The sequence below is a fragment of the Cricetulus griseus genome, chromosome 2 (assembly GCF_003668045.3).
Source record: "Cricetulus griseus strain 17A/GY chromosome 2, alternate assembly CriGri-PICRH-1.0, whole genome shotgun sequence".
In the NCBI taxonomy this organism is placed as follows: domain Eukaryota; kingdom Metazoa; phylum Chordata; class Mammalia; order Rodentia; family Cricetidae; genus Cricetulus; species Cricetulus griseus.
In genome coordinates, this window is record NC_048595.1 from 220,996,092 (window position 1) to 221,012,639 (window position 16,548).

The 16,548-nt window shown below is 44.1% G+C and overlaps 1 protein-coding gene across 2 annotated transcripts; it reads left to right on the forward strand.

Moving 5' to 3' along the window:
* The first annotated feature begins 6,054 nt into the window (after nt 1-6,054).
* Aqp4 (aquaporin 4) lies at nt 6,055-16,088 on the forward strand. 2 transcript variants are annotated; one of them, XM_027404374.2, is made up of 5 exons: nt 6,055-6,095; nt 9,474-9,888; nt 11,336-11,500; nt 12,010-12,090; nt 15,810-16,088. In XM_027404374.2, exons 1-5 carry the CDS (start codon nt 6,064-6,066, stop codon nt 16,086-16,088), a joined length of 972 nt encoding a protein of 323 aa, XP_027260175.1. In that variant the 5' UTR covers nt 6,055-6,063. The 2 variants fall into 2 exon arrangements, with proteins under 2 accessions (XP_027260175.1, XP_035294957.1); XM_035439066.1 differs by lacking the exon at nt 12,010-12,090 and having other exon boundaries at nt 6,064-6,095.
* Nucleotides 16,089-16,548: the final 460 nt, after the last annotated feature.

Consider the following 16,548-nt stretch of genomic DNA (forward strand, 5'->3'; position numbering starts at 1 on the left):
ACCCTAGCTAAGACTCCTAGCAATGGAGGATATGGAGCCTGAACCAACCATGTCCTATAACCAGGCAAGACTTCCAGGGGAAGGATTGGGACACCAACCCAACCACAAGCCCTTCCACCTACAATTTGTTCTGCCTACAAGATGTGCTAGAGTGAAAATGGCACAGAAATTGTGAGAGTGATCAATTAATGATGGGCACAGCTGGGAACCTGTACCCTACGAGGGAGCTCACCCCCGAGAACCAGATCCCAGAGGTTGGATGCCCCAGAGACCTAAGATAGAACCAAACACTAATAGTAAAAAAGTCAGTGAAATGATTCCTAATGATATTCTGCTGTTCCATAGATTGCTACCTAGCTCAACTGTTATCAGGGAGGCTTCATCCAGCAAATGACGGGGAACAATGTAGAGACCCACAGTCAAACATTAGGCGGAGTTCTGGGAATCCTACAGAAGAGGGGGGGAAGGAACCAGTGGTGTCAAGGACACCACAAGAAAATCCACAGAACCTACTAACATAGGCTCATAGGGACTCACAGAGACTAAACTGACAACCAGAGAGCCTGCATGGGACTGACCTGTATGTTACATTTGTGTAATTTGGTCTTCATGTGAGACTCCTAACAGTGAAAGCAGAGGCTGTCTCTGACTGTGTTGCCTGTTTGGGGGATCCTTTTTTCCTACCAGATTGACTCATTGAGCTTTAATAGGAGAGGGGTATCTAGTCTCACTGCAACTTGATATACCATGGCTAACTGATATCCATGGGAGGCCCACCTTTATTTGAAGAGAAACAGTGGAGGAGGAGAGAATGGGGTGGGGGAGAGTGGAGAGGACAGGAGCTGGGAAGAGCGGAGGGAGGAAAAACTTTGATTAGGGTGCAAAAACAAAACTATATAAATAAACACACACAAAGATAACAGTAAGGGCTAGGGACGTAGCTCAATAGTGGAGCATATGGCTAATACTCATGAGGCACTGTGTTCAATCCCCAGGACCATATAAATAACAAAACTTTAAAATATGTGATCAATAGCAGCTCCATGCTCTCATAATTTATAAAATCAGTATCATGTGCTCCTTGATGGGTTATAAAAACTATTTCGACAAGTGCTTTTTTGCATAGGTGCTGGGAATGGAACTCCAGTCCACGGGGATGGCAAGCACACTACCCATTGAACCATCTCCCCAGTTTTGTGTGGCGATTTTTTAAGTGACTTAGGCATAGGGTTTTGCTGTTATATTAGTTACTTTTCTGGCCCCAGTGATTAAATACAATGATCAAGGCAACTTGTGGAAGTAAGAGTTTATCTGAGATTATGGTTCCAGAGGGATAGGAATCCATTGTGGCAGGAAAGCATGGCAGCAAGCCACAGCATGGCACCCAGGGCAGGAAGCTGAGAGCTCATGTAGGGGAAGCTGTAGCCAGCCCCTAGCTGTAGCCATGCCTACTTAGGGGCTGGCTACAAGCTGACATCCCAATTATTAGCACAAACGATAGTGTGAAACAGAAGTGTGGGGACAAGGCCTCAAAGTCGTCCTCCAGTGACATTCTTTATGCAGCAAGGGCTTACCTCCTAAGCTCCCCAAACAGCACCACCAACTGGAGACCCTGTCACACTTCAAACCTCCCCAGATGGAATGCTCCAGGAAAGAGGTGACTGCCCAGATGTATTTAAAGACAAATCAGGGAATCATGTGACAGAGACTGGGGAAGGGGTCACCTTTAAGACCAAGGTAGGAGCTGGCACAGTGTGGCAGCATGGGGTCCCTACAACAGGAACACAGGCCAGTGTGCAACAAAATACACAAGCATGTGTGTATTTTGCTTGGAAATACACTGGAAAGCACTGGAAAGGAGACTTGACACTTCTGAGACCTGGTGAATTTCTCCAAATACACCTTCCCAGGGCAGCAATGTGGGCAAAGGACATACAGTGGTTCAGGGAGGGAAGAAGATCCGTTCAGAGTCCATCAAAGCTCATCCGGCTGAGTGTGCTCTTCATTGCTTGACTGCTCCTCATCAGTTCCTTTGATGGAGTCACAGATTGTAGTCGCCATTAGCTGCTTCTGCACTGGAAAACATTCTGACTCTAGCATTAATTGTAAAAACATTTTTTAAGAACCTCTATTCTGCTCTTGTGCACTGGGGCGTGTGTGTGTGTGTGTGTGTGTGTGTGTGTGTGTGTGTGAGTGTGTGTGTGCACTTAGAGGCCAGAAACCAACATTCAGGGGCTTCCACAATAGCTCTCTACCTTGTTTCCTTTTGAGATTGGGTCTCTCATTGAACCTGCAGTTCACTAATTGACTAGACTGACTATGAACAAACCCCATAGGCTCCTCCTAACCAGCATTGGGATTATAGGCTCACTGCCACACCGGGTTTTTATGCTGGTGTTGGGATCCAAACTCAAACCCGCAGCTTGCACAACCACCACTTTGCCAAGCCCACTCCTCAGCCCATGATCTACTCACAAAACTGAGTATCTTTGTTAGTCCATATGGATTCTGAGCTGCTCTTAGTGACCATTATGGGTGATAGTGACCACCAAAGTGCTGCTTTAGCTCCAATACAGTCTAATTAATTCCAATTTAAAGCAATCCCTACTCCAAGCTGCATTCGTATGATTAGCTAGTTTTTTAACCTGGTCCAACTCAGTAGATCCCAATGTTATTGGCTTCCCAGCAAGCCAATTTCCCCTGCAGTGTCTATGCTGCCTCTAAAGCACTAGCCACACTCGGGACGGTCATATTAGCTAGGTAGGAGATAAGGAGCAAGAAAAGCATCCAGTCATCCAACCACATTTCTGCTTTTTTTTGTACCAGCTACAGATAAAACACAGTCACTCAATAAAGTCCTTCTGTTTCTCTTTTCCTCCCTCCCTTTCTTTCTCCCCACTTGCCTGGACAGGGGAACCCTAGACCCTTTGGAGGTCCGCCAGTCACACCAAAAGAATCTCTTGACTATTTTCCCAGGGAATTCCTGCCTTAAATGTCAGCAGAGCACAGCTCTGTGGCAAGCCAGTGGCTTACAGGTCTGAATCAAGGAGAATGCACTTGCTCTACCAACTAGGACACTTCACCCCATCCAGGAGGCACAGGGGGAAGGGGAGATTAATTTTTAAAAGTTTCTGCATTCACTGGGATGCAAGTTTACTCACCTCCACTTCAGCAAGCTGCGCTGAACAATCTAGTCCTTGCTGTTGTTTAATCACTGTTTCTTATCTGGCTCTGTGAGGGGGAAGAAAAGCTGGAAATTACCCAGAATTACAACCCTGACACAATGCCTCTGATGAGAACACAAAGCTTCCCTAGACCTATGCTGTGGAAGTGGCTGTTGTTTTGTTTATGTGTTTGTTTCTAATGAATATACTGATACAGAAGACCTCTGGGGGGACTCATGAGCCAAGATTTGTGAAAAGGAAACAAGATTATTAGATGGGACACCAAGCTGCAGACACTTCCCAACTCGTACTGAGGCATTGCTCTGTGAGTGTGTGTGTGTGTGTGTGTGTGTGTGTGTGTGTGTGTGTGTGTGTGTGTGTGTGATATGTTTATGAGTGCACATGAGTGTGTTTCAGCCAAATGTCAACATAGATGTCTTCCCAAAGCCCTCCACCTTCTTTTTTGAGACAGGTGTCTCACTGAACCTAGAGCTCACTGACGCAGGTGGACGGGCTGGCCAGAAAGCCCCAGGGTCCTCCTGCCTCAGCCTCCACAGTTCTGCCGGTTACCACATCACTATGCCAGTTTTTAGGAGGGTGCTGGGGACCAAACCCAGGTCCTCAGGCTTACATGGCAAGCTCTTTACCAACTGAGCCATCTGCAAAGCACAGTTAGTCCACCTTTAAAAGACTTAGGCTCTTGCTGCCCAATGTGAGAAAACAAGTTAACTCCTTCTGTCCTTTGCATCTAAACCCAGATCCAAACAGCTCAGTTTAGAAGCTGTTGTCACTTTGGCTATGTTTCCTACTTCCTATTGCCTTGCCACCATTACCTCAAGCTTTCTTCCTCGCTGTTTTCTGCACCCATGTCCTCAGGCAAGGCCACAGGGAATGTCTGTCTATATCCAGGAAAGTAGCTTGCTTATTACTCTACCAGGACACTGTTATGGGAAGATGAGAAAAGCCTACTCAGTTACAAATGGGATAGCCATCCCTAATAAAAACTACCTCTGGTGGCTAAAGAGTTAAGCCCTGTTCTGTCTTAGGCCACTGTGCAGAGTACCAATGAGTATAAGAGGTGGTGCCAAATGGGGTGGCTCCTCCCTTGATGGAAACACTCCCCCCTTAGGAACTGGACTGTCAACACATCAGCCAGCCAGAGAAAAGGGAAACCGTGGCAACCAAGTTTTGCTGGCACTTTGTGAGGTAGTAACGGGAACTGCAAAGGCCATGCAGAGCATACTGATGAGCCCAGGGAACCTGCAAAAAAGTCATCCCAGCACCCCACAGCCCACCCTGCCCCCAGTACCTGGACCTGTGAAGTCTGAGACCTCAGTACATGATGTGTTCACAGAGCACTGAGCCCATCAGGACTCCTTGAGTTCAGATACCTCATAAACACAGGGCCTCCATGGTCAAGGCAGTTACACTTGGCATATCTGCTTAGAAGTCAGGGTTTTAATTGGGGAGGAAAATGCACAGCATTTTAAAATCTAAACAGTAACCTCATGAGTCGACATGAAATGCTTCAAAGGGTCTTTGTGGGTTCTTGCGAAGTCTCCCTACCCACCCTCATCAGAATATTCTGACCTTAGGAAGGATGTCCTTAAAGGTTTCACAGTAATCACATAATCAACCATACTCTGAAGGAAGCCCATGCAAGTGATGTTACATGGGGATTATCGAGAAAAGGCATTCAAGTGCTCCTCTGGAATTCTCATTCAAAAATGTGATTCATTTTCCTAAGTAGAGATGAGTGCTTTGTACACATTGCCTTGTCTCATGCAAACAAGTTGGACACCCAGAGAAAAGATGACAGAGTGAAAAGTTGTTCACTTCTAAATGTCTTTCTTATACTGCTCACTGAAAATACACACACACACACACACACACACACACACACACACACACAAACACACACACACACCATGAAGAAATCAGTTAAGTTCCAGAGAAGCCCCCCGGTAGAGGTATTTATCACAGTTTTAGTTGTTGAGTTGAGCAATTTATTCCTGATAATCATTATATTGATTAGCCAACACTGATTAATTACTAAGACACACTCATAAACCAGGGGTTAGGATTAGTTCTTGGCTATGCACCTGGGGTCTATCAAAGGAAAAAAATCTTAACAATGATCTGGTAGGGCGTGTAGATATTTCCCTTACCCCCCTGGAGCTCACCAGGCAGGAACAGCTTCATGCAGCCTCAGACATGCATGTAGAGGGGACATACACTCTGTCATCTCCCTGCTGTGACAATCTTACAATCCTGAGTAATTTCTGAGCACTGCACTTTGAACAGCCAAGTATGTAGAGTCAGCCCTGTTCCCAAGTTTCCAAATATTAAATTTTATCTACTGTTCCCAATAATTCTGTCCCTATGTAACCTCAGTTTTTACAATCTGTTGCTTCATATAGAGAAATTATTATAATAATCACTATTATTATTGAACTCAAGGAATAGAGAATCTTCTCAGCTCACATATTTCACTTGAAACTCAATGTCTAGCTCATAACTCATCTGAATTGCTGGATCATACAAATCCATTTTCTATTAGGTGCTCAGATTCAATAAGAAATCAACAAGGCAAATCTTCCCCAATTCTTGGTGATCAGAATGAACCAAATAAACTCGTAGGGAAGTCTTCACTTGAAAAGCTCGGTAGCTAAATAAGTTTGTCAGCAAGTGCTTTGCATTCCTCAAATGCCCTGTGTCTATAGTGATCAGGTACAGGGACGGTTTCTAGTTCAAATATAACCTAGTGATTACCACATGGTGCAGAATCTTTCCACCCCTACACTCCAAAAACCCAATCAGACAAGTGCCTGTAATCTGACTCCCAGTTCACTGGAGCCCAGGGGCAGGCAATGAGAGCTGCACTCTGGCCAGGGACGGCATGAGTGACAGAGCTGCGGCAAGGCGGTGGGGGTAAGTCCTTCTTTGATTTAAGGAAACAATGCTGCACAGTAAAAGATGAAGCTCTTTCATTGCAGATATCTGTGTCTTCTCACACAGAATCTAGAAGGTGACAACAGGACAGGTTTGGGGGGGTCTTTTAAGGCTGGGGACTAAGTTCAGGCACAATAGAAGCAGAGGGAAAGGAGAAAAAAAAAGATGCTTTTAGCATGGGAAATTGTAATATTTTTCACTAAAATACTTACTCACCAGGGAACTGTCCAGGAGTGGATGAGACTTGTTCAGTAGCATGTGGAGTGTCTGGTTCATATCAACAAATCCCCCTTTGTTCTGCAGCAAAAAAAAAAAAAAAAAAAAAAAAAAAAGCAAAAACAAATTATGTTGGTCCATTTCCTATGAATGTAAACACATCAGGGCACGTTGATGGTGATCATGGGGCTGGGGAGATTCCCACAAAGGCAGAGAGGTAAATACATGCTGGAAGTTTGGACATTTGCAGCTAGCCCAGGCTGTTTTGGAAGATCAGATTTTTGTGGGTTTTAAGAAAAAGAGGGAGCTAAAACAATTTATGGTTTCTATTTATGGTCGCAGATTTGGGTGTTTTGTTGTTTGTTGAATTTATCTAGTGAAAATTTGAAGTTCCACGAGCAACTGAGTTTCTTGCGTAGGTCTCTGGAGAGGGGGACAGGTGTGTGAATGGGCAGGGAGAGGTGACAAAGGGGTGGTAGAGAGAGGCTGGCCTTTTCCAGGACCGCCTCCCCTGGGTGCTCTGCCACTGAGCAGGGACTGTTTCCTGCCCACCCAGCTCCCTTCACTCCCTTCACTTCCTGCTTGGTCCTCTTTCCTCTGGGTCGGGTTGTAGAAGACAGCGCTTAGAATAGCATTTTGCCCTTCTGTCACCTGGCTACCACCTGAGCTGCTGGTGAGTTCACAAGTGACTCTCCTCACTCCTTTTTCAGTGTGAGTTCTCAAAGCGTTTCCCTCTTGGGGACCTTTCTAATGCCTCCCCTGGGGCGCCCTCTCTGCCCCACTCCAACTGCTGTTTTTGTCTCTATATTATCTTCCTTTGAGGCATAAGTCAGCATTGGCCCAGGTGGGGCCTTTCATAATTTCACGATTCACTTAGAGGACCTCACTTGGGCAGGGGACATTTGGGGTGTAGCTGGCTGTCCCCTTGGGTGGGTGAGCATGAGCACAGCGTACTTTCCCTTTCCAGGCCAGAAGGAAAGCCCCCTTGCCAAACTGACAGCAAATCAGAAGTCCTAAAGGTGAAGGAAACCTTCCCAGCCAGTGTCATACGGTGTTTCCTCACTGCCCGCACAGAACCCAAGCACCCTAGGCCAGTGAGTGATGTCCAAAAGTTAAGAACCTCATAATATGTGTGGGAGGTTACAATTCTACCCTCCTTGATGGTTTTCCAGCCAGCCCTCTAAAGAGTCTACTGTGCTAAATGCTGTCTATCTGTCTTATTACAGATGAGGGGCAAAAATGAATGTCTTAGGTAAGGATACCTTCCAAGGGGGTGGGGGGAAGTTGACAATTCCTAGCTAAAATAAGCAGTTGCACTGGTGTCTTCCAACCACACCCTCTTCAACTCCAAAGATCTAAAGACTGTAAAGAAGGTAGGTGACAAGAGGAAAGTGACTTCCTTCCCAAAGGCTGCTGTGGCATCTCTCATTTCCTGATCCCATTCCTTCCAAGCTGTTCCCTCACCTTCTGCTCCCTTGGCCACCTCCACAAGCTCCTCAAGATGGGGCATGTAATGCTGCAGCTCCGGGCCAGCCAAGGGCCAGCTCCCTTACTGTGGGAGAGAAGTCCTCAGTAAGAAGTCAACAGAGCCTCTGCACTGTTAGCTGGCACGTCCCCTTTTTCTTGCTAATCTTCCTAGCTCTGTACCCTGCAGTGGGTAGACAGCATGGGGCTGGCTTACATACTCCAGACTCCAGAAGCTTGTAGGAACAGGTGTTTTGGAGAGCTGCCGCATTCATGGTTGGGGGACAATGGAGCCCAAGGAGGCACTATCCTGCCTCGCAAACCCTTTTAAAAGCTCCCTTCTCTGGTGCCTGCCCCCTCTGACAGCTACTTCTGTCTGTTCACCTGGCCATTGCCTGGGAGCCTGGCACCAGCCTGGAGTGCCCACAGCCCCGCCCTTCCAGAGCCTCTCAGGCTCCCCCCTGGGGAATGAGATTGTCACGTCCCAGTGCTGCAAGCCCAGATTTGCCCAGGGGCTGGGGCACAGATGCCCCTCTGAGTCCCAAGCTACTGCCACCTGCAGTTCACCACCTCCTTGCCCAGGGCAACATCAGGAGTGTCCCTGTTCCAGCTGAGTCCCTGCCTGTCCCCAAGGCCCACACCAAGTACCAGAAGCAACTCTGCCCTCCTCGAGTTTACCTTCCCAAAAGACAGTTGTGCAGCCCCAGCTTCCTCTAAAATCTCCAAATCCAGACACCTGAGGATAGGAGTGGGTACAGGGCTCTACAAACCCATTTTCAAAATGCCTTTTTGAAGCTACAAAATACAAAACTGGAAATGATCTGCTTCTTTAAGATATATTTTTCTTTCTTTTCAGAAAAAAAAAAAGAATTTTTCCTTATTCTTCAGAAAGATATGTTTTATTTTCTTTGTACTTCAAAATTGTATACATAAATGACCCACATTGTCACCCTGTCCAACTCTCTCCGATATTTCCACACTCCCAATCCCTGGGATGCCCTTATCCCTGGTCATAGGAGCTTCTCCTCGAGGTGGACAGCAGAAGGTGCAGAGATGCATGATAGGTGCTGGGATTCAGTGGAGACTGAGCGCCCTGCCCTTCTTCAACTGATTTGTTCTATGTATGTGATGAGTGTTTTGCCTACATGTGTGTCTGTGTGCCACCTGGGTGCAGTGCCCACAGATGGCAGAAAAAGGCTCTGGAGCCTCTGGAAGTGGAGTCACAACTGGTAGACTGCCACCATGTGGGTGCTGGGAAGCAAACCCAGGTCCTCTGCAAGAACAGCCAGTGCTCTTAACTGCTGAGCCTTCTCCACCACAAACCCACTCCCCGTAAACTGCTTTCTAGCCACAAGAAAAACACACATGCAGAGTATACCTTGTAAAGCTTGCCAGAGGGAAGGAACTCCCAGTTAAACATATTTTATTCTTAAACTCTTAGGGAACTTGGTTGGGACAGTTTTGTTCCTAGAGACAGGTGGGGTTTCTGTCCAGTGAATAGGAAATCCAAGAACAACCTCTTGGCTACTAATTAAGGAGAGTCCCAGAAGCATTCTGTCTTGGTTAGCAAAGAATACTTGCAGCCCATCCACAGGCTTCAAGGCCAAATCTCAGTGCCCCTTCCAGCTGGAAAGCTAAATCCGTGGCTTCTGATTCTCACTGTGTTCTTCCTTCCAGTAAGTGTGGACGTTCGTGCAGTAGAGACAGGATCATGGTGGCTTTCAAAGGGGTCTGGACACAAGCTTTCTGGAAGGCAGTCGCCGCAGAATTTTTAGCCATGCTTATCTTCGTTTTGCTCAGCCTGGGATCCACCATCAACTGGGGGGGCTCAGAAAACCCCTTACCTGTGGACATGGTCCTCATCTCCCTTTGCTTTGGACTCAGCATTGCCACCATGGTGCAGTGCTTTGGCCATATCAGTGGTGGCCACATCAACCCTGCTGTGACAGTTGCCATGGTGTGCACAAGAAAGATCAGCATTGCCAAGTCAGTCTTCTACATCGCTGCCCAGTGCCTAGGGGCCATCATTGGAGCTGGTATCCTCTACCTGGTCACACCTCCCAGCGTGGTGGGAGGCTTGGGAGTCACCACGGTAAGAACCCTTAGGTTCTTATTTCTGTCCCAGACTCCAGGCTTCTTGCAAACTCTGCTAAAAGGTGGCCCAATGTTCTGGGACACATTCATAAAATGGCTAGATTAAGGAGCTAGGGCTATAGCTCAGTTTGTAGACTGCTTGCCTGGCATACAGGAGGTCCTGGGTTATAGTCCCAGCATCACGTGTATGAGGTGCAGTGGCACATATCCACAATATCAGCACTATGGAAGTAAAGGCAGGAGAACCAGAAGTTCAAGGTCATCCTCAGCTACATATTGAGTTCAAAGCCACTCTGGACTACATACAAACTTGTCTTTAAAAAAAAAGTAGAAACCTATTGTGGTAGTTTTTAAAATATACACAGACAAGCCAGACGTGGGTGTTGCCTATAATCCCTGTATTTGGGAGATGAAGGCAGGAGCATCAGGAGTGAAGGCCATGTGGACTACATAGTAAACACTGTCTAGACAGAGGCAAATATTGAAAGGACATTATTTACTATTGAGTGACTTGAACATGATTAAAAAGATCTCAAAATGTTTTGTTTTCATTTTCTCTCCCACCACAGTAACCACAGGAGTATGTTTTTTGTTTTGTTTTTTGCTTTGTTTTGTTTTTTGTTTTGTTTTGTTTTTTGAGACAGTATCTCACATTCATTATCTAGCTCAGGTTGGCCTTGAACTTTTAGCAATCCTCCTGTCTCAGATTCCTATGTGCTGGAATTTGCAGATGTAAATCAGTATGACTGGCTTGACTGTATTTTTGTCTTAAGGCCTTACAATTGTTTATTAGCAGGGGCGACAATGTGTGGCTTTTTATGTAGGGGACTTTAGATAATCTGCATGAAGCGTCACGCCTTTAATCTCAGCACTCAGTAAGCAGGAGCAGGCATATCTCTAAGTTTGAAGCCACCCTGATCTACAAAGCAAATTCCAGGACAGCCAGGGCTACACAGAAAAAACCCACCTCAAAAAAAATAATAATAACCCCACAGTTATTTGATTTTCCCGTTACTCTTTGTGGCTTGGCAGTATTACTGGTTAGCTCTGCACCAGAGCTGCCTTTAAACACACGGCTTATGTTTTAGCTGAGATACCTAGGAACTAACCTAAACCTAATTATGGGTCTAATAATTGCCCTGTAACATTATAAATCTCGGATGAAAATCTTTTACGTGCTAAGTACAGCAGTAACACATTTTGCTTGTGTTGCTAACAACAACATTCAATGAAAACTCGGTCACTGTAAAATTATCTGTAATGGCCCACAATGAGTATAAATTGATTCCTTCTTTTTAGGAGGTGGGAGGGATGGAAATCTCAACCTGGTACTGGTAGAAGACTCAACCATTGCTTCCTATGCAGATAGAATACACCCTTCAGACTGATGCTTTGCTTCGACCTAGACTCCTACTTCAATTCTGATGGAGCATCTCTCTCTCTAGGTTCACGGAAACCTTACTGCTGGCCATGGACTCCTGGTGGAGTTGATAATCACATTCCAGTTGGTGTTCACTATTTTTGCCAGCTGTGATTCCAAACGGGCTGATGTTACTGGTTCAATAGCTTTAGCAATTGGATTTTCCGTCGCAATTGGACATTTGTTTGCAGTAAGTTTTAAGTTCATTTGAATAATTGATCATCTCATTTAGCCTCACCCTGAAGCAGGCCTGAAGATGCTGTTTATAGCTGAAGCTTTCTTGAGTTGTTTTTAGTATTAATCAGCTGGGGACACTGTATTGTTTCCTATGACAGTCCTTCTGTAGCCTTTACCAATGTAGCCAGTGACCTGACCAGTACAAAACCGTTGAAACATTTGTATTATCTCAAGAGTGTTGTTTACTTCAGTGTTACCTTCTCAACAAATAAATACATGTTAAAAAAAATGGTCTGCAAACTAGCTGGACATAGGCATGTACCATGCAGATTGTGCCATAAAATACACAGCTCCTTCAGATCCAGCCATATCTGTTGATGTTAAGGTATCGATAACTTTGCCAACTACAGAGTGGCTAAATCTCAATGTTCCTCTGAGGAGAAAGCAGCAAGTTGCAGCAATTGGCACCTGCTAAGACCCTCTTTCCAAAAGGTTTGCAGTTTTGTTCTTTTTTCCCTGCAGATCAATTACACCGGGGCCAGCATGAATCCAGCCCGATCCTTTGGACCTGCAGTCATCATGGGAAACTGGGAAAACCACTGGGTAACTACTAAATCGATATACCCCATCTTCCTGAAGTTAGGAACAATTGTTCACAATACTTTCTTTTTATTGGCCTAAATTAGTTCACTAGTTTCTGTTGCTTTCTCCCCAACTCCAACTCTCAGCTTATTATTGCATCTGTCACAGGAGGTAGAGACAGCCTAGCAGAATTCTGCTACAAAAGATCTCATAGTGATCTGTTCTAGGTCTTCACTGACAGCTGGGTTTTCTTGAACCATTAGTCCGGACATATGTTGGACAGGCTGCAGCAGAATACTTGGTACATGGGTTTCCTATGTAGAATAAATTTAAACCATAAGGGTGTGCTTGAAAGCTTAGTTCATTCTGGGCACATCAGTGATGTGATAAAACGTGCTGTTTACTGAAACTCTGCAGTGTTTAAATCATGAAAGAAAGCCCTCCTAGCAACAACAGAAAATAAAGTTTTTCTTTTTAAGAGAGAAAGAAATACTGTTAAAGTATCACCTATGACAAAGGTATTTACAGTCCTAGTTTACATGAGCATAACATAATTAATAGTATATAGGGGCTGGAAGCATGTGGACTATGCCTGGTACCAAATACATGATGTAGATGTTTATGCCACTGTCACCACAGCTGTATCTAGAAAAATAAGTGAGTCCCAAGAAGGTGCACTTTTTAATCTCAGGACTAACTTCTTGTCAGTCTGGGCCTAGAGTAGTGACAGACATAATCATTTCTGTTTCAATTGTTTGTATCAACAAAAGAATTTATGTCCTTTGAATTACAGGCAATTGTGAAAGCCACTCATGCTTAACTTAAATAACCTACAAATACAAGGAAAATAAATGTATATGCAAGCCTGAAAATAGACCTAACTTTTATGGTCATTCATATATTGTGAATGTGCTTTTACATTTTGTAAAATTATGAATGTAACAATCTGTTGTTTGTGCTTTGGTCTTGTGCATATGGCTGCAATGGATCTAGCCACAGCTACCCAAAGATAGCATGACCCAGCAAAGGAGGAAAATATCACACCATGACTATATAAATTCCCTTATAAAAAATGTGCACTGAGTTGTTAAGACGTAACTTGGGCACAGACATGCAAAATTTTGATCTCCAAAGTCATTCATCAGACTGGTAATTTTGTCACTGATACTTCTGAAAAGACTACATTAGCAAAAATGGAATTTATGTTCTTTGTATGTGTGATATATGTTGGTGTGTGTGTGCGTGTGTGTGTGTGTGTGTGTGTGTGTGTGTGTGTGTGTGTGTGTTTGTGTGTGTTTTCACATGTGTGAGTGTAGGCACACATGTGCTATGACTTTTGGAGGTCAGAGGATAACCTTGGATATCAGTTTTCATTTTCCCCCTTGTTTGTAGCAGGGTCTCTTGTTCACCACTGGTCACTAGGCTAGGTGGCCCTGGGGAGACTCCTATCTCCACTTGCTATTTCCTATGCTCCTGTGGGAACAGAGCAATTACAGAGATGCACTATGGTATCTGGCTTTTATGTGGGTCTCAAGGACTCAAATTCGAATCCTCATACTAGCATGAAGACACTTCCTTCACTCATGAGTCATTTCCCAGCCCCCAAACAGAAAATTTTAATACAAAGTTTACACATTGTACAATAAATGAACAGGTTTTTATTAAGTGACAGAATGACAGTTTAGTGAGTATTTTTCTAAACCATTTTATGTAGTTTATGTGTTTTTCTGTTTTCAGCAATAAAATCATTTCATAAAAATTGAAAAGCACTTTAAAGTCCCAGAACTTTGTGTGAGAATAGCAATTTGGCACCAAGATTTATTTTTGAGAACATGGAACTCGCTGTCTCCTCCAGAGTGTCATGGAAAGGGTAGTGATTGTTTAACAGTGCCTGTTCTCCTTGTGGGACTTGAGGCCTGTGAAGCAGCACAGATCTAATGAGACCTTACCGAGGGAACAAAGAGCAAAGGCATTTAGAGGAGGGCTCTCATTTCTCCTTTGAAAGGGCACAGGGAAGATAAACTCTCCTTTGGGCTCTTTCATGTTCAAGATAAGGAGCTTGCTTGGTCCAGCGACTCTTGCAGCTACTTCCCTGTTAAGGATATGTGCTCAGCTTCGGCAGGAAGCTTGGCTGTCCTTTAGGCTCTACAGTGAAGATGTTGAGTGCAGTTCATTTCCAGATGGTGTTTTAAGTAAGACATAGTTATAATTTTTTCAAATGAGAGATCAAACAGTAAGTTGATGCCATCTTAAGTGAGCTCATAACCTCCCAAACTGTCAACTTTCCAATCCATAGGAACATAAATTTTAATAATGTCTGTATCAAAGGTTATAATGAGATAAGAAAAGTGTTCAATATGGTCTGTTACAGTGCTCAGTAAACACGGCCTTGGTCCCAAGTGACTCTATTGATGAGCGCCTAACATTCTACAGAGTGTGTGTGCTGTAAAAGCATGTTCCAGCCTAATCAGAGTGCAATCGTAATTCATTCTGGGTGCATCAGTAATTCGATAAAACATGCTGTTTACTGAAACTCTGTAGAATCACTTGTTCATCCTTATCTAGTCACCACCCCTAAAGTCAGTACAGGTCTCCACTAAATCACTGTGCAGAGGGAAACACTCTCCGATGAGAAAGATGAAGAAACTGTAATGTTTCCTCTGCAATGAAGTCTCCAATTTTTAAAGGGGAAAAGCATAAGGAAACTAATTAATAGCCAAGTCGGTGACTTACAGCTTTAGATTGTCTGGGAATCAGGAACTGAACTGGTTTCCATGAGGGAAAAGTTACTAAGTGTCATTTCATTTAGTCTTCATAGCCATGTGAAATGCATATTATAGCCCTTACTTTGCAGATAAAGAAGTAAAGTGTAGAAGTTAAGTCACTAGTGGACTAATCTAATTGGTGAAGTGATTGTCCAGCATGCAGCAGGCCCTTGGCACTCTCTGTAACTCCATACACACTGGGCATGGTAGCACACGCCTGCAATCCCAGCACTCCAGAGGAAACAACTGAGGGATGAGTAGTTCAAGGCCATCCTCGGCTACATGATGAGTTCAAGGCAACGTGGGATACCAGAGACCTTGTCTCTGAAAGAAAAACACCCTGATATAAGCACTCAGAACTGCTAAGTGATGGGTCATGGACAGCATTCATTGTGCCATACTGAATAACAAATAGCCTAAATGATAAAACTGCACCATGATACTGATTATACAGAAAGTCAAGGTAAGAGGCTAATATAGAATACATAAGCGAAACACGCTCCAAAAATTATTTTTTCTTTTTATCTTAAAGAATTCCTAGTAGAGTCTGCTTAACTTGTGGAGCCACCAGAGAAGGGCTATTTTAGGTTAAGACTTGTCATATAGTTGGTAAGCCTGATATGACAGTACCCACCAATATTTTTAAAAGTTCATGATGCTGAGGGTGGAGGAATGTGAGTTAAGGCTAGCTTGAGCTGTGTAATGAGTCTTAAGAGCCTCCTGAACTAGGCCTGTCTCAAACAATAATAATAAAAATCAGAACATTAAAATATATTAAAATAAAGAAAATAGAAGACATTATTCTTTTCTTTTATGTTCAAATAACTTAGAGATCTTTGGTGTAGATTTCATATATTTTATCATTATTTTCAAATCCATCTGTGTGTGTGTGTTGAATTCTATATTCATGGGCTATCCAGGGAGACCACTTTTCACTTCTCCCTACTTATCTCTCCTCTTCCATCTTTCCCCCAGATTTATTGGGTTGGCCCAATAATAGGAGCTGTGCTGGCAGGGGCCCTTTATGAGTATGTCTTCTGTCCTGACGTGGAGCTCAAACGTCGCCTCAAGGAAGCCTTCAGCAAAGCTGCCCAGCAAACCAAAGGGAGCTACATGGAAGTGGAGGACAACAGGAGCCAAGTGGAGACTGAAGACTTGATTCTGAAACCCGGGCTGGTGCACGTAATTGACATTGACCGAGGAGAAGAGAAGAAGGGGAAAGACTCATCTGGAGAGGTATTGTCTTCGGTATGACTAGAAGACAGCACTGAAAGCAGAAGAGACTCCCTAGAGCTGGTCTCGGATGTCCTGCCACCCATTAAGGAAACAGATTTGTTATAAATTAGCCATGTGCGGGTTTCTTGTTTCATGCCTTATTACTCACTTTAAAAAACACATATTTTGCTATTATCAATGGAGGTTGGAGAAGAGACCTATAATGAATATGAAATTTAAAAAAAGAAATATTTTTAAAGGGGCCCCAAAGCAAATATGCAACTAGTCTCTCGAGTTCCCTTTCATTAGTAACAACTGGAAATGTGTACCAGGATTAGGTCAAGTCTTGCCTTCAGAGCATGTGGGCACCCCTGTGAGGAAGCTGGTATTGCCAACCCTCACTTGAATATTGACCTCATTGGATTGATTTACCAATGACAAAATACAGTATGTCATAGTGTCATGCTCATTCACGAAAAAGAAATGTAGTAAGTTCTTT